This window comes from Stegostoma tigrinum, chromosome 22 (assembly GCF_030684315.1).
Source record: "Stegostoma tigrinum isolate sSteTig4 chromosome 22, sSteTig4.hap1, whole genome shotgun sequence".
Lineage (NCBI taxonomy): Eukaryota > Metazoa > Chordata > Chondrichthyes > Orectolobiformes > Stegostomatidae > Stegostoma > Stegostoma tigrinum.
In genome coordinates, this window is record NC_081375.1 from 15,192,970 (window position 1) to 15,211,788 (window position 18,819).

The 18,819-nt window shown below is 43.1% G+C and overlaps 1 protein-coding gene across 1 annotated transcript in view; it reads left to right on the plus strand.

Annotated features, from left to right (window-relative positions):
- The first annotated feature begins 11,863 nt into the window (after nucleotides 1-11,863).
- The window catches only part of afmid (arylformamidase), a 34,122-nt gene continuing 27,166 nt past the window's right edge, over nucleotides 11,864-18,819 (plus strand). The window contains exons 1-3 of the mRNA XM_048555205.1: nucleotides 11,864-11,964; nucleotides 14,984-15,074; nucleotides 18,107-18,197. Coding sequence (XP_048411162.1) covers nucleotides 15,045-15,074; nucleotides 18,107-18,197 — 121 coding nt within the window. The 5' untranslated portion in view covers nucleotides 11,864-11,964; nucleotides 14,984-15,044. The remainder of the gene's footprint in view (nucleotides 11,965-14,983; nucleotides 15,075-18,106; nucleotides 18,198-18,819) is intronic.

The window sequence follows — 18,819 nt, forward strand, 5'->3', positions numbered from 1 at the left end:
AGGCAGAGACAGGTTGGACTGGTTTTGGGATGCAGTGGGTGGGGGGGGGAAGAGCTGGGCTGGTTGTGTGGTGCAGTGGGGGGAGGGGATGAACTGGGCTGGTTTAGGGATGCAGTAGGGGAAGGGGAGATTTTGAAACTGGTGAAGTCCACATTGATACCATATGGCTGCAGGGTTCCCAGGCGGAATATGAGTTGCTGTTCCTGCAACCTTCGGGTGGCATCATTGTGGCAGTGCAGGAGGCCCATGATGGACATGTCATCAAGAGAATGGGAGGGGGAGTGGAAATGGTTTGCGACTGGGAGGTGCAGTTGTTTGTTGCGAACTGAGCGGAGGTGTTCTGCAAAGCGGTCCCCAAGCCTCCGCTTGGTTTCCCCAATGTAGAGAAAGCCGCACCGGGTACAGTGGATGCAGTATACCACATTGGCAGATGTGCAGGTGAACCTCTGCTTAATGTGGAATGTCACCTTGGGGCCTGGGATGGGTCCCTAAACCAGCCCAGTTCATCCCCTCCCCCCACTGCACCACACAACCAGCCCAGCTCTTCCCCCCCACCCACTGCATCCCAAAACCAGTCCAACCTGTCTCTGCCTCCCTAACCAGTTCTTCCTCTCACCCATCCCTTCCTCCCACCCCAAGCCGCACCCCCAGCTACCTACTAACCTCATCCCACCTCCTTGACCTGTCCGTCTTCCCTGGACTGACCTATCCCCTCCCTACCTCCCCACCCACACCTTCTCCACCTATCTTCTTTACTCTCCATCTTCGGCCCGCCTCCCCCTCTCTCCCTATTTATTCCAGTTCCCTCCCCCCATCCCCCTCTCTGATGAAGGGTCTAGGCCCGAAACGTCAGCTTTTGTGCTCCTGAGATGCTGCTTGGCCTGCTGTGTTCATCCAGCCTCACATTTTATTATCTTATAAACTTCTATCATGGTTTCTTCCAAATCATTTACGTAGATCACAAACAACAGAGGTCCCATCACTGATCTCTGTGGAATACCATTAGTCACAACTCTTCATTCTGAAAATCAACCTACCCCCCCGTCTCCTATGACTAATCTGGTTCTGTATCCATCTTGCCAGCTCATCTGGATACCACGTGACTTCAACTTTTGAACCATTCTGCCATGAGGGACCTTGTCAAAGGTTTTACTGAACATCATCAACTTACACAACATCAACCATTTCTCCCTTATCATTCACCTTCGTCACCTCCTCATGAAAACTTGATCAAGATAGTGAGGCACGACCTCCCCTCCCACAAAACAATGCTGTCTATTGCTAATAATTCAATTTGCTTCTAAATACATATAGATCTTGTTCCTGAGAATCTTTTTCCAATAATTTCCTTACCACCAACGTGAAGTTGTCTACCTCTAATAAGTCAATTTTCTTCTAAATGCATATAGATGTGGTCCCTGAGAATCTTTTCCAATAATCTCCCTATTACCAACATGAGGCTCGCAGGCCTGTAATTATTAAACAATGGGACAACATTGGCTGCACCATTCATGATGTACATCAGTGCCCTGCTGTATTCACTACTGGCATCAAGTCCTGACACACTCAATAGGTAGTGGGGCTTGATTTCCAGCACAATGCCACAGTGAATCCTGACAAGGTTTGGGGTCTCTTTTGCTGGGATTTTGGCGCAAAGACAAGACAAGATTGAATGTGGAGTTAGTGTAAAGGAGAAGGATATACACCAGGTTTTGCATTTAAAAAGTAAGATGACAGTAGAATCTGCAAAACCTTTCCAGCAAATAGAAGAGGCATCTCAGATGAAGAGATCTAAAAGAGACCATAAAAGCCAAAGTAATTGAATTGGCAAGTATGTTAGATGTGCAATTGCCTGTCTGGGCTAAGCAGGCCAAGATAAGTATGAGCATCACAATTGAGCTGGGTAGAAATACATAGAACATAGACATAGAACATAGAACATTACAGCACAGTACAGGCCCTTCGGTCCTCGATGTTGTGCTGACCTGTCATACCGATCTCAAGCCTATCTAACCTACACTATTCCATGTACGTCCATATGCTTGTCCAATGATGACTTAAATGTACCTAAAGTTGGTGAATCTACTACCGTTGCAGGCAAAGCGTTCCATTCCCTTACTACTCTCTGAGTAAAGAAACTACCTCTGACATCTGTCCTATATCTTTCACCCCTCAATTTAAAACTATGCCCCCTCGTGCTCGCCGTCACCATCCTAGGAAAAAGGCTCTCCCTATCCACCCTATCTAACCCTCTGATTATTTTATGTTTCAATTAAGTCACCTCTCAACCTTCTTCTCTCTAATGAAAACAGCCTCAAGTCCCTCAGCCTTTCCTCGTAAGACCTTCCCTCCATACCAGGCAACATCCTAGTAAATCTCCTCTGCACCCTTTCCAAAGCTTCCACATCCTTCTTATAATGCGGTGACCAGAACTGTACACAATACTCCAACTGCGGCCGCACCAGAGTTTTGTACAGCTTCACCATAACTTCTTGGTTCCAGAACTCGATCCCTCTATTAATAAAAGCTAAAACACTGTATGCCTTCTTAACAGCCCTGTCAACCTGGGGGGCAACTTTCAAGGATCTGTGTACATGGACACCGAGATCGCTCTGCTCATCTACACTACCAAGAATCTTACCATTAGCCCAGTACTTTGCCTTCTGGTTACTTCTACCAAAGTGCATCACCTCACACTTGTCTGCATTAAACTCCATTTGCCACCTCTCAGCCCAGCTCTGCAGCTTATCTATGTCTCTCTGCAACCTACAGCATCCTTCGTCACTATCCAGAACTCCACCGACCTTATTGTCGTCTGCAAATTTACTAACCCATCCTTCTACGCCTTCATCCAGGTCATTTATAAAAATGACAAACAGCAGTGGACCCAACACCGACCCTTGCGGTACACCAATAGTAACTGGACACAAAACCGACCGTTGCGGTACACCACTAGTAACTGGAAAACTAGAAAATACAACAGAGACAAGCATTCCAAGTAATGAGTCATTGGTATCTGTTAATACTGAGTTACAGTTAAGGCAGTTTGATCCTGAAGAATAAGAATGAAGCAGCTTGAGTCAGAGAATGAAAAAATACCGGAGTTGGAACTGGGAAAACTAGGATAGAAAGTGAAAAGGAAAATAGCAAAGAGATGAAAAAGAACAAAAGTATAAGCTTAAAATGATGAAGGGTCTCTGATGAAGGGTCTAGACCTGAAACGTCAGCTTTTGTGCTCCTGAGATGCTGCTTGGCCTGCTGTGTTCATCCAGCTTCATACTTTGGTATCTAAGCTTAAAATGATGCAGTTTAAGAAAGAAATATCAGAGCTGATGTAGACTCTGACAGGGAAAACCCTAGTCATAATCTAAAGTCTAGTGGGAAATGCTTAAGTTTATACTGTTCCTGTCAAAATTTGAGGAAATGGATGTAGAGGCATTCTTCATATTATTTGATAAAATAGTGAACCAAATGGGAATTTGAGGCCAAAGGAGAACTGACTGCTGCCCATGCAGAGAAAGTTCATAGACATAGGACATGAATCAAAAACAGAAATTCTGGAAAAATCCTGGACATTTGGCAGCATCTGTTGAGAGAAAGTGAACATCTTGGGCCCAGAGACCCTTCAACATATAGGACAGGAAATGTGTGTTTCACCAGCAGAGGAGGTTTCGAAGGATTATGATGCTTTAAAAACGGGCTATTCTAGGTCCATTTGAGTTGGTTTCTGAAGTATATAGGAAAAGTTCTGAAAATTAAGAAACAGCCTGGGAAAACCTATATTTAAGATGAAAGGGTGAAGCAAAGTCATTTCAACAAACTACCTTGACCATTAGGAGTTGAGATGATGTTCGCTGTGGACCTGTTTCACCAGGACGCAAATTACAGGAGATCGAGGCAGGCTGGCAGGCTAGTTGATGTGGGAAGAATTTAAAAACTTACTCCCTTTTGAAATAAGAAATCATGTTGATCAAGGAGTTGCAACTGCAAACCTCTGCTGCAGATGTCAGATCTGTCTTCCTGAGAATAAACCCGAGGAAAGTGACAGGGCCAGCTGTGCACTTAGATCCTGTGTGGACTAGCTGGCAGGAGTATTCACTGACATCTACAACCTCTCCTTGCCACAATCTAAAGTCCCCACCTGCTTCAAGAAGACCATCATCCCCATACCAAAGAAAACACATGCAATGTGCCTTAACAACTGCTGCTCAGTGGCTCTGATCTCCATTATCATGAAGACCTTCAAAAGGTTGATCACAGCCCTCATCAACTCTAGCCTCCCAGCCTGCCTTGATGCACTGCAGTTTACCTACTGGTGAAACAGGTCCACTGCAGACACCATTTCCCTAGCTCAATACTCATCCCTAGAACACATGGATAACAAGGGCACCTATATCAGGCTCCTGCTCATCAACTACATATCTGCCTTCAACACCATAATCCTTACCAGGCTAACCTCAAAATTCCTAGGTCTCGGTCTGTCTGTCTACAACTTGGATCCTCGGCTTCCTGACTCACAGACCATAAACAGTGAAGATAGACAATTGTACCTTCTCCACAGTATTCCACAACTCTGGCGCCCAGCTAGGATGCGTTCTCAGACCTCTACTGTACACCCGTGACTGTGTAACCAAAATCCAAATGGATGCCATCTACAAGTTTGCTGATGACACCACTGTAGTAGGCCAGACATCAAAAATAATGAGTCAGAATACAGATGGAGATAGAGTGCTTGGTGCCATGGTGCAATGATAACCTCTCTCTCAATGTCAGTAAAATGAAAGAACTGATTATTGACTTCAGAAAGAAAGGAAGAGGACATGTCTCTACCTATATCAGCAGAACTGAGATGGGGAGGGTTGAGACCATCAAGCTTTTAGGTGTGATCATAGCCAACAATCTATCCTAAACCTCCCAAATAGATGCAATGGTCAAGATGACACACCAACACCTCTTCTTGCTCAGGCAGCTTAGGAAATTTGGCATGTTCATTAGGACCCTCACCAACTTGAACAGACACATCACAGAAAGCATTCTATCTGGGCGTATAATGCCGAGTACGGCAACTGCTCTGACCGGGACCGTAAGCAACTACAGAAAGTTCTATGCACAGTCCAGACCATCACAGAGGCCAATCTCCCATCCATGGACTCCATTGACACTTGCCATTGCCACAGGAATGCTGTTAACATCATCAAAGATTGCTCCCAACCAGTAAGGCTCTGTTTCAATGTATTCTGTCAGGCAGAAGATACAGAAGTTTGAACACATGCACCAGAAGGTTCAAGAATAGCTTCTTCCCTGCTATTATTAGATTGCTGATTGGTGTCTTCTGACTCCAAATAATGTTGATCTTGCTTTGCCACCTCCTGTGCAGTGTAGCCTGTACGCCTCACACTGTCTAAGCACCCTATGATCTGGATGTCCTTGTTTGCCATGATCTGCCTGTACCAGTCACAAAACAAAGCTTTTCACTGTATTTACGTGCATGTGACCGCAATAAATCAATTCAAATCAAATTAAGCAACAGCATAGTTGATAATTATGACCTGATCCTTAAAATTATACCTTTTTTCTGTCAACCATGTAAATTTGAGATGGACAGACAGAAAGTGGGAGAGTGAAAGAAAGGAAAGTGCCCAGGGTAAAGAAGGGACAGATAGGGTTGCCCAAGATTCCCTACTCTATCAGAAAGGGTGGATGTGAAAATCAAAGGCCTAAATGTTTCCATTGTAACAAAATGGAACACCCTTTACTCAGAATGCTAGAAGTTGCAAGGGAAGTCCATAGGCTTATTGAGGTTTTATAAGAATGACTCTGAAAAGAAAACTTGAAAGAAAAATATTATAGATCACAATGTAGCTTTAACAACAACCAGGATAACAGGAAGTAAAATTTGCTATGTCAGAAGGTGAGGCAATTAAAGTAGGTTAAGGCACAAAAGGTTTTTGTCAAAAGAGAAAACAACACTTTTTTCTTCTAATGGGGTCGTTAAACCAATAACTGTATTAACAGATATAGGAGCTATGCAAACTCTTCTTCCTGGAAAATGGTCTAATTTTCCCTGTACAGAGTGCAATGAAAGCCCTAGTGTTAATGAACCAGATAAATGGAGATTATATCCTAGTTCCATTGTACAGAATGCAATTGGGGTATAACTTTTTGTTTGAAACAATAATAAAAGGAGTTATTCAAAAATTACCTGTGGGTGAGTTAATTTACTCTTGGGGAAAGATTTGGCTGAAATAAAAGTTATAGCTTCACTCATAATAACGGAAATCTGAATGTGGTTGAAAAGATAGAATAGTTACAGAAACACATTCCTGACATTTTTCCAGAGATAATAAGGTGTAGAGCTGGATGAACACAGCAGGCCAAGCAGCATCAAAGGAACAGGAAAGCTGACGTTTCGGGCCTGGACCCTTCTTCATTTTCTGCTTGGCCTGCTGTGTTCATCCAGCTCTACACCTTGTTACTTCAGATTCTCCAGCATCTGCAGTTCCTCCTATCCCTGATATTTTTGTGGTGTGTGGTGACCAGAGCAATGGCCCAAGAGTCCATCACCAAAGGCCAAAGTAATACCAAAAGGAGATGATAGAGTAGACAAAACATTCTTTAAGGAAGGGGATAATACAAATGAAATGTTTGGCATGCCTTCTTTAATTGAGGCTGAGAAAGCATATCTGGAGATAAATAAGTTAGGACACAACTTAGGCTGAAGAAGACCCAGAGTGCTATCATTTTAAAAACAGAGTGCTGAAGAGAAATGGAGATATCCATACAGACTTGTGGATGAGGCATGAATGGTTGTTCACCAGATTGTGGTACATCCCCAGACCTCATACGCTGCAGGGAAGGATGTCCCGGGGCAAGGTATATTGGTGACACCATGCAGACACTTTGTCAATGGATGAATGGACACCATACAACAATTGTCAGACAGGAATGTTCCTTCCCAGTCAGGGAACACTTCAGCAATCAAGGACATTCAGCATCCGATCTCCAGGTAAGCATCCTCCAAGGCCGCCTTCGAGATACACAACAAAGCAGAATCGCCAAGCAGGAACTGTACCCGTGAAGATGGCCTCAGCCATGATCTTGGGTTCATGTCGCACTACATGTAACCCCACCTTACTGTTCTGTGTTTGTAAAATCTTCCTTACTGTCCTGTTTTAACACCATCACTTTGGTAACTTGTTATGATCTCTCTACCTTAATCTAGTTCATACAGTTTTGGATTACTTGTTGCGTTAGTCGGATCCTCAGCATGCAACATTTATACCTATCATGTTATTCCAGCTGATAATGGGAACTGCAGATGCTGGAGAATTCCAAGATAATAAAGCGTGAAGCTGGATGAACACAGCAGGCCAAGCAGCATCTCAGGAGCACAAAAGCTGACGTTTCGGGCCTAGACCCTTCATGAAGGCTCTAGGCCCGAAATGTCAACTTTCCTGCTCCTCTGTTGCTGCCTGCCCTGCTGTGTTCATCCAGCTCCGTACTGTGTTATCGATGTTTCCTATTGTCCTGGCAAACAGACTTAGCCAATGGTATATTGTGCTGCCTGCAGCTGCATCCTGCCTGTCTGGGTCTGCAGCTTGTTTATTTCAGTATCTTTGCACAGACACCTTGGCCAATGGCTTGATTTCCCAGCATGTTTTGGTCGATCATCCACTTCTGTTATTTTGAGTAGCCTGGCTGGCTACAGCAAGGAAACCCCCTGCTAATTAACACATATTGTCCTCCCTCGGCTCATGAATCAGTTCTCCTCCATGTTGAACAACACTTGGAGGAAGCACTGAGGATGGCAAGGGCACAAAATGTACTCTGGCGGGGGATTTTAATGGCCACCATGAAGAGCAGCCAAGCAGCAGTAACACTGATCGAGCGGGTCAGTGCCTAAAGGATATAGCTGCTTCGCTGGGTCTGTGGCAGGTGGTGAGACAGCCAACAAGAGGGAAAAACATACTGGGCCTTATTCTCACCAATCTGCCAGATGCTGATGCATCTGTCCGTGACAGTATCAGTAAGAGCAACCGCCACACAGTACTTATGGAAATGAAGTCCCACTCACATCGAGAAGAGCCTCCATCATTGCACTATCACTGTACTAAATGGGACAGACTTTGCACAGATCTAGCACCACAAGGCTGGGCATTCATGAAGCAGTGGGCCATTAACAGCAGCAACATTGTACCCCAGCATAATCTGTAACCTCATGACCCGGAATATCCCCACTCAACCATTACCATCAAGCCTGGGGATCAAACCTGATTCAATCGAGATTGCACGAGAGCATGCCAGGAACAGTACCTGGCATACCTGAAGATGAGGTTTCAACTTGATGAAGCCACCAAACAGGACTACTTCCACACCAAACAGCATAAGCAGCAAGTGATAGACAGAGCTAAGCGATCCCACAACTAACAGATCAGATTTAAGCTCTGCAGTCCTGCCACATCCAGTCGTGAATGGTGGTAGGCAATTAAACAACTCACTGGAGGAGGAGGCTCCACAAATATCCCCATCCTCAATGATGGAAGAACCCAGCATATCAGTGCGAAAGATAAGGCTGAAACTTCAGCCAGAAGTGCTGAGTGGCCTTGTCCAATGGTTCCCAGCATTACACAGATAAGCCTTCAGCCAATTTGATTCACTCCATGTGATATCAAGAAACGGTTGGAGATACTGGATATTGTAAGGGCAATAGGCCCTGACAATCGTACTAAATACTTGTACTCTAAACTTGCCGCTCCCCTGGCCAAGCTGTTCCAGTACAGTTGCAACAATGGCATCTACCCAACAATATGGAAAATTGCCCTGGTATGCCCTATATGTAAAAAGCAGGACAAATCCAACCCGGTCAATTACTGCATCCTCAGTCTACACTTGATCATCAGTAAGCTGATGGAAGGTGTCAACAACAGCGCTATCAATGAGCACTTGCTCTGCAACACCCTGCTCAATGACGCCCAGTTTGAGTTCCACCAAAGGCCACTCAGCTCCTGACCTCATTACAGACTTGCTTCAAGTATGGACTAAAAGCGCTAAAGTCCAGAAGACAGCTGAGAGTGGCAGCCCTTGAGATCAAGCCTGCATTTGACTGAGTGTGGCGTTAAGGTGACCTAGCAAAACTGGAATCAACAGGCATCAGGAGGCAAACTTTCAGGTGGCTTGTGTCGTACCGGACTCAAAGTCACATTAGCCCCATTTCGAAGCCTACCTTCAACTCTAACAACTATGATTGGATGAAGATCAGAAATTGCTGGAAAAACACAAGCAAGCTGCCTTTGGGAGTGCTAGTAGGTATACGCAGTTTACCTAAATTTCCAAAGAGGTCTGAGGATCAATTTCAGATGAACTTCATGGTTTACATTTTGGATTTTGATTGCTCGAGGACATCTCCGCAGGAGTTCCTCAGGGTAGTGTCCTAGCCCAACCATCTTCAGTTGCTTCATCAATGACCTTCGCTCTATCATAAGGTCAGAAGTGGGGTTGTTTGCCAATGATTGCACAATGTTCAGCACCATTCACAACTTCTCAGATACTGAAGCAGTCCATGTCCAAATGCAACAAGCTCTGGACAATATCCAGGTTTGGGCTGACAAGTGACAAGTAACATTCGCACCACACAAATGTCGGGCTATGACTATCACTAATATGAGATAATTTGACCAAAATTCCTTGACATTCAATGGTGTTACCATCACTGAATCCCCCACTATCAACATCATGGAGTTACCATTGACCAGAAACTCAACTGGATTCACCCCATAAACACAGTGGCTACAAGAGCAGATCAGAAGCTGGAAATACTGTGGTGGGTAACTCACCTCCTGACTCCCCAAAGCTGTTCATCATCTACAAGGCACAAGTCAGGAATGTGATGGAATACTCTCCACTTTCCTGGGTGAGTGCAGCTCCAACAATACTCAAGAAGCTTGACACCATCCGAGACAAAGCAGCCCACTTGATTGGCACTACTTCGACAAGCATCCCTCACCCCACCACCAAAGCTCAGTACCAACAGTGTATACTATCTACAAGATGCACTGCAGAAATTCACAAAGATCCTCAAACAGCACCTTCCAAACCCACGATGACCTCTGTCCAGAAGGGCAAGGGCAGCAGACATATGGGAATATCACCATCTTCAAGCTCCCCTCCAGCCACTCACCATCCTGACTTGGAAATATATCACCAATCCTTCATTGTTGCTGAGTCAAAATCCTGGAATGCTCTCCCTCATGGCATTGTGGGTCAACCCACAGCAGGTGAACTGCAGCAGTTCAAGAAGGCAGCTCACTGCCACTTTCTCAAGGACAACTAGAGGTGGACAATAAATACTGGCCCAGTCCACAACACCCATGTCCCACAAATTAATAAATAGAAAAAGTTTTTTTAAAAAATCACAATGGGAAGGGAGGTGAATGGAGAGCTGGAAAATCTTTTCAATCTGTTGCTGTAATTGAATGTATCATAATCAGCTAAAGATGAGCCCAACTTCTCAAAGGATGATAGTGTAGTTTCAACACAGAATGAGCAAGGAGGAAGAATTTCAACCATTTAACATAAGAAAAAAAGAAAGTAAAAAACAGAGAGACCAAGGGGGGGAGACATTAGCCCCATTTCAAAGCCTACCTTCTACTCTAACCCATTGAAATAACCATGATTGGATCAAAAACAGAAATTGCTGGAAAAATGCAAGCAATCTGCCTTTAAGGGTGCAAATGGGTCCATGAAGCTTACCTCAATTTCCAAATGAGTTCTGAGGATCAATTTCAGATGAGCTTCATGCCTTGCATTTTGGATTTTAAATTCCAATCCAATATTTTTGCAATTTTAGCCAAAATTCAAGTCATCCCTTTAAGGTCCTTTGTTAGGGCATTTTGGAACTGAAAGAAGTTAGACAGAGGTAATAATAAATGCAGATGCAGCTCTACACTTTTTTTAAATCTTGGACAGAGGAGCCTGTTTCTACGCTGTACAAATCTATAACTCGATGCCTCTAAGTATTTGGCATTTTCATAACAAGTGCTCCACCTGGCTTTTATGGAAGGGGCCTTACACAGCCATATGACCCTTGTTTGAATACTTTAATGGTTTCAGGGAGCTGCCAGGATTGCCTAAAAATAGAGTGATTGTATGGTTAAGCAGCACAAGTTAAATGGAAAACATTCCATCCGAAAATTGTACTGTACGCTCAATAAATGGGTAAAGTTCATACTGGGCTTTGACCGCAGTGTGTCCAAATCAATGTTACTGAATGAGAACCATAGCAGGAGCCTGGAATTCAGATCCAGTCTATTATATCAAATGAAGTAGAGAGAGTGCTTATCAGCAGATGTTCAAAACATGCCATCATCTGATTCTCATGCACATTTTCCTATACTGGCTAGGAGTGGGAAACGTTGCCATTTTCTTCCCTTGTCCAAGATGATCTATATCGTCATGTGACATTTATTTGCGTGCGGAAACGCTGTATCGCAGGAGATTTCTCAAGCTACAGGGAAAAGAACTGTGATAATGGGAACTGCAGATGCTGGAGAATCCAAGATAATAAAATGTGAGGCTGGATGAACACAGCAGCATCTCAGGAGCTCAAAAGCTGACGTTTCGGGCCTAGACCCTTCATCAGAGCTGCATTGGTGAATTTTCAAGCCAGTGAAATAGATAATGCTTGACCAGTTTTTGCAACGTGCCCCTTGTTTATTTTTGTGGATAAATAAATGGAATTAATGAAACATGCTTTGGTGTAAGTGCAGGGCTACTTTAACTGCGCGTATAGACTTTCAAATAATCAGGACTGGGTTGCAGCAGACGTTAGTTTCGTTTCGTCATTCTGTTATTACAGCATATGATTCTGAATAGCCAATCTGGAGTCTGGAGTTACGCAAGCATATTGACAAACATTCTGCCCCTGACAGAATTGAAATTTCAAAGTTCGAACTGGCGGTGCAATAGGTAAGAGCAAAGCTAAAACTTGCACATATAATCTCTTCTGCAAGATTTGAGACTTTAAGGTGCATGGTTGATATACTGTGGTGTTTTGTGTTGCCTTAGGACAGAGACTGACAATCCATTAGCGAGTTGGAGGTGAGCGTAGTTCCGGGCTCGTAGTAGTAGGGGAGCCCAGAAATGCGGGTTTGAGAATCTTGTGCTCATTTGATTTGCATTTATCTTCCTGCAATTCCTCACTGTCAGTCAGCTAGACTGAGAGATTGGTTGGGAATGTCTCTGCTGGAAAGCTGTTACTGTGAGCAGAGAGGGAGTAACTGCAGGGACAGTAGGGCGGAGACGAAGAATGATAGTTACATATCGTAATCCCGTAATGTAAACTAGCAAAGTATTTTTTGAGACAAATGTTATTGCAAAGCAAGGTTTGTTCTCTAATTTTGTCTAGAATCGACGAATATACGAAGTCTGTCTTTGATATTTCGTCTTCCACTTCATTGAAATAGAATTCAGAATAATGTCTGCTTCGATGCTACTGATGAAATGTTATAGAACATAGAACATAGAACATTACAGCACAGTACAGGCCCTTCGGCCCTCGATGTTGTGCCGACCTGTCATACCGATCTCAAGCCCATCCAACCTACACTATTCCATGTCCGTCCATATGCTTGTCCAATGACGACTTAAATGTACCTAAAGTTGGTGAATCTACTACCATTGCTGGCAAAGCACTCCATTCCCTTACTAGTCTCTGAGTAAAGAAACCACCTCTGACATCTGTCCTATATCTTTCACCCCTCAATTTAAAGCTATGTCACCTCGTGCTTGCCTTCACCATCCTAGGGAAAAGGCTCTCCCTATCCAGCCTATCTAACCCTCTGATTATTTTATATGTTTCAATTAAGTCACTTCTCAACCTTCTTCTCTCTAACAAAAACAGCCTCAAGTCCCTCAGCCTTTCCTCGAAAGACCTTCCCTCCATACCAGGCAACTTCCTAGTAAGTCTCCTCTGCACCTTTTCCAAAGCTTCCACATCCTTCTTATAATGCGGTGACCAGAACTATAAGCAATACTCCAAGTGCGGCCGCACCAGAGTTTTGTACAGCTTAACCATAACCTCTTGGTTCCGGAACTCGATCCCTCTATTAATAAAAGCTAAAACACTGTATGCCTTCTTAACAGCCCTGCCAACCTGGGTGGCAACTTTCAAGGATCTGTGTACATGGACACCAATATCTCTCTGCACATCTACACTACCAAGAATCTTACCATTAGCCCAGTACTTTGCATTCCGGTTACTCCTACCAAAGTGCATCACCTCACACTTGTCTGCATTAAACTTCATTTGCCACCTCTCAGCCCAGCTCTGCAGCTTATCTATGTCTCTCTCCAACCTACAGCATCCTTCGTCACTATCCACAACTCCACTGACCTTAGTGTCATCTGCAAATTTACTAACCCATCCTTCTACGCCCTCATCCAGGTCATTTATAAAAATGACAAACAGCAGTGGACCCAACACCGACCCTTGCGGTACACCACTAGTAACTGGTCTCCAGGATGAACATTTCCCATCAACTACCACCCTCTGTCTTCTTTCAGCAAGCCAGTTTCCGATCCAAACTGCTATATCTCCCACAGTCCCATTCCTGTGCATTTTGTACAATAGCCTACAGTGGGGAACCTTATCGAACACCTTGATGAAATCCACATACACCACATCAACTGGTTTACTCTCATCTACCTGTTTGGTCACCTTCTCAAAGAACTCAATAAGGCTTGTGAGGCATGACCTTCCCTTCACAAAACCGTGATGACTATCACTAATCAATTTATTCTTTTCTAGATGATTATAAATCCTATCCCTTATAACCTTTTCCAACACTTTACCAGCAACTGAGGTAAGGCTCACTGGTCTATAATTACCAGGGTTGTCTCTACTCCCCTTCTTGAACAGGGGAGCCACATTTGCTATCCTCCAGTCGTCTGGAGAGTTATGCTTTAATATTCCACTGGACACAGGATTTCTCAAACAGATGCACCCCTTTCAGTTGCTGGATTGCTTCAGATCTGAAGCATGGATGTCCATTTCTGTATTTAAGTTATCGACTCACCTCATGGAGCTAGTAAATTGTTCTTCCCTGAGCAACTACTTATTAAAACTGAAGTGTCTTTCCTGGCGACCATCTGGGGATGTGGTTTAGATTACTGAACGGATGTTTACTTAGATTTTACTTTACGAAGACTTATTCAATTTCTTTTTGCTGTTTGTAATTTTAGTGGGATCCTGGTTTACTGGTCTTAATTGGCTTTCACTTCAAGAAATAGCTGCCTAGCACAGCACACCAACAAAATTAAGATGCCTTATTGAGGTGACAAACTTGAAGCATCAGCTAACATTTAATTGGGTCTCTTAACTCCTCTGGGTGATAATTTAAGGAGATCTCTAAGAAGATTCCCCCCCCCCCCCATTTTCTTGCTTGTATAACCAAGTCAGATATGGGTCATATGGAATAATGGTAGTGTCCCTACCTCTGATGCAGAAGCTATGAGATTGAGTCCCAGCTGGGACTCAGAGAATCCTACAGCATAGAGACAGGTTTTTTGGCCTAAACTGGTCCATTCCAACCAAAATGTACATCTATGCTAACCCCATTCCCCTGCACTCGTCCCATATCCTTTTATACCTTTCCTATCCGTGTATTCGTCCAAATGCCTGTTAATGTATCCACCTCAACCATTCCACTGGCAACTGCACAGTGGGTGCATGTAACATATTTAAATGGATTGGTTGAAATGACTATTCCTAATCAGGAAATTTGCATGATATTTCAACATGCTTAGGTAAGGCTGGAACTTGCTCATCACAGCAATGTTGTTAATATTTGTGATATTAAAATATGCTGTAAGCAGTGTAATACAAGCAATTGAGACAATGCGTTAGACTATACATAATGCATATGCAAAGACTTATTAAAATGCAGATAATGACTAATCTGTTCATCATTGTTCTTTCAACTGCTAGGATACCATAGAATTCCAAGCTAAGGTCCAAATATCTGAGAGTAACTTGAATAACGAACAGAATGAGTCTTTGGAAGAAAATGGATAAAGAAGTAAGTGAAATTGTGTAGATCTTTTTCATCTACCTGCTCTTTTCTATACGTGATCAACCAACAGGATGTACCTTGTATGCTGAATGGGCTCTCAGTATGTTTGGAAACCGGGAGATGAGCACCCCAGTGAGGGGTATGTTGCAGACAAGATCTGAATATGCTTCAATTAAGGGACGTGTTATGCTGACTTAAAATTTCTTCGAGCTATCACTTGATTAAGAACCATATTCTGGGGTCCTCATAATTAAGGGTGGCACGGTGGTTCAGTGGTTAGCACTGCAGCTTCACAGCGCCAGGGATCCGTGTTCGATTCCAGCCTCAGGTGACTGTCTGTGTGGAGTTTGCACGTTCTCCCCGTGTCTGTGTGGGTTTCCTCCGGGTGCTCCGGTTTCCTCCCACAGTCCAAAGATGTGCAGGCTAGGTGTATCAGCCGTGCTAAATTGCCCATAGTGTTCAGGGGTGTGTGGGTTATAGGGGGATGGGGTCTGGGTGGGATGCTTCAAGGGGCAGTGTGGACTTGTTGGGCCGAAGGGCCTGTTTCCACATTGTACGGAATCTAATCTAATTAAATTTTATGACACTATGTTGCATTTAGCCTGAATCCTGTAGAATATGGGGACAGGTCTAATTCCAGTAACCATGGCAATGGCTTGGTACTCTTAGTTTCTTATTTGAAGTAAAGACATATAAGAGTTAGTAAACAAAAGTTAAATTTAAAACTGGAAATTTGAAATCCAGCCTGCTCTGTATTGTATGGAGCAGGGGGCATTTATGTGATTAAAATAACATGGCAAAGCAGCAAACCAAATACACTTTTTATTTTGCCAACACTTACATTGTGTAAGTGTTCAGATTCTGGGAGGTAACTTCTGTCTGGACCACTGGTTGTTCTAACAGTCCCCTCAAGAGGTTAAATACAGTAATCTTAAGATAGTTGTGGGTTATTATTTGGTGACCATTTCCTTAGTTATTAGCTAGTTGATCTACCAGAGGCATTGTCTACACATGGGAGAATGAACACCATGAGCTCCTTATGATGGTCATTGACTGTGAAGTCAAGTTGCCATAGTCTTACCAGACTAAAGGGCTGTTCTTTCTTGGAGAGAGACGACTGGTGATTTAACCTGAGGGCCATCACACCTTAAGTGAGGGGAGAGGTTGAGAAGGAGAGTCCTTCATGGTGACCTCAGCCAGTGTGGGGATTGAATCTACACTGTTGGCATCACACTGCTTTGGTCATTGACTGTACTCATACAGTAACAGGTATCTGGGCCTGCCACCTTTCTACACACTCCTTGTGTGCATATCTCCAGCATGAACAATTATAAAAAAGAGACTTACAGAGGTTTTTGAGGTTGGCACGGAGGCATAGTGGTTCGCACCAGAAGCTTCACAGCATCAGAAGCTTGGGTTCAGTTCGAGCCTTGGGTGACTCTGTGTGGAACTTGCACATTCTCCTTGTGTTTGCATGGGTTTCTTCTGGGTGCTCCGTTTCCTCCCACAGTCCAAAGATGTGCAGGTCAGGTGGATTGGCCATGCTAAATTACCTGTAGTGTCCAGGGTTGTGTTGGCTAGGTGGATTAGCCATGGTAAATGTGGCATTACGGGGATATGGTAGGGGGAAGTCGTTCTGAGTAGGATGCTCTTCAGAGGATTCATGCAGATTTGATGGGCCGAATGGCACCTTTCTGCACTATAGGGATTCTGTGATTCTAGGAGGACAGAATGCCTAGCGTAATTCAATTATAAGAGTTTGAGCTGCTCAGAAAATTGTGATTTGGTTGCATTCGTTTGTGTTTCATGAGACATAAATTAATGCTATGAATGCAGAATAATCACCTGCATGACCTCTTTACTCCTTCTTTTAAATCATACTGAATCATAACAAGTGCTCATGTATGTGAAGTTCTGTGCTGGGAAACCAAAGTTATGGAATCTACCTTTATGTTCCATGTTTCTATTTTAATTTCTTTTGTTTTATTTTCTAATAGCTGCTCAGCATTACAGAATTTGAGTATCGCTGAGAAAGGACATACTTTATTGAAAAGTTTTGACATCAGGACAATACACAAATTGTTAGATGTTTCATGCTGCTGCAATACAGTAGCAATGTGGGTGGTTGCTGCTATTAAGCTAAAAAGATGTTCTGCAAAGCACGCAAATGAGTATTGTTATATGAAATATAATGTTAGGTACATAGACCGTACAACCCAATGACTGGCAGATCATACTAAACAATGTATACCTTTCGATCCTCACAACAGCCAAGGTACTGACCATACTCAACTGTTCTGGCAACACAGTGTCCAATAATAGGTGTGATTACTTAATTGGACAGAATTCGCCAAATAATCCTGTGTGTATAAACAATTAGACTGACAAACAATTTAGGATTGTCAGTCAGGCTCACAGTGTGGTGCATTTGTGTTTTTGTGAAGCAACACATCTTAATTCACAGGGCCCCATTCTTGGCAAACATAAAAAGAACATGTACACACAATGTGCTTGTTTCAATACAACAAAATAAATGACAACCATTCTGTTGTTAATTCCTCAGGTGACTATATCGACCAATTAGAGTTAATCTGCCTGTTTTAAAATTTTAAGCAAAGCTTGGCAGTTGTCTATCAGTCATCATCTTACTGGTGTTTTATCCATGTACCAATCAGAGTCCATTTGCCAACCAAACAGCATTCTCCTCACATACAATAAAAATCTTGTTGTACCTTTTAACATTGATGTTTTTGAGCATTGTCTTGTTGAGTCCAAGATGAAGTCTTTGACAAAGTGTTTTAGGCAATTTTTCACCAAAGCTCAATTTTATTTTCCTAATTAAAAATTATCTTCTATGACTAAGTAACAATTAAAACTTGCTTTTTCATACTGGTGAAAAGAACTCTTAATATAAACTAATCTTCTGCAGTTTATAAAAATCTAAATGTTCTTGGTACATGGGTCTGACAATCAAAATCAGATTACTTTTATTAAATTGGGAGTGTTTAATGTGGCATTAACATTTTTATTTACTATAGGAACTTAATAAGCAGTATTCTCCGAGCTGCTGGTCACATCGAATGGACAAAGATACAGTAATACAAGCTCATATCAAAGAACTTACTAAAGGTTGGTGTTGGCAACAGTGCTGGATATATATTGCAGTTTGCAAACAGTTGCTCATCTGATGGCTGTTACTCTCTGTGTCCACAAACTAGTTTTGAAAATGTTGTTAAATTGTTCTCGGAATACAAGGGTGTTGCTGGCAAAGCTGCATTTATTGTCCAATCCTTAGTCATTTTAAGAGTCAACTATATGGCAGGCTTCCCTCTCTGAACCAAGTTAGGGATTCTACGCCATTTTTCCCATGAAAGAGAACTTGGTGATAAGTGATTTCAATGATATGCATTGGGTGGCTTGCCTGAATGAGTAGTAATCAGTAATGAGCTTGTAATTCTGGTCTCCTTGCTATTGGAAGGATGCTGTGAAATCTGAAAAGGCTCATAAAAAATTTACAAGGATGTTGCCAGGGCTGCAGGGTTTGCGCTATAGGGAGAGGCTGGACAGTCTGGTGCTATATTCCCTGGCACATCAGAGGCTGAGGGGGTGACTTTATTGGGATTTGTAAAATCACAAGGGGCATGGATGAGGTCCATAGCCAAGGTCTTACTGTCAGGGTGGGGGAGTCCAAGACTAGAGGGCATAGGTTTAAGGTGAGAGGGGAAAGATCTAAAAGAGACCTAAAGGACAA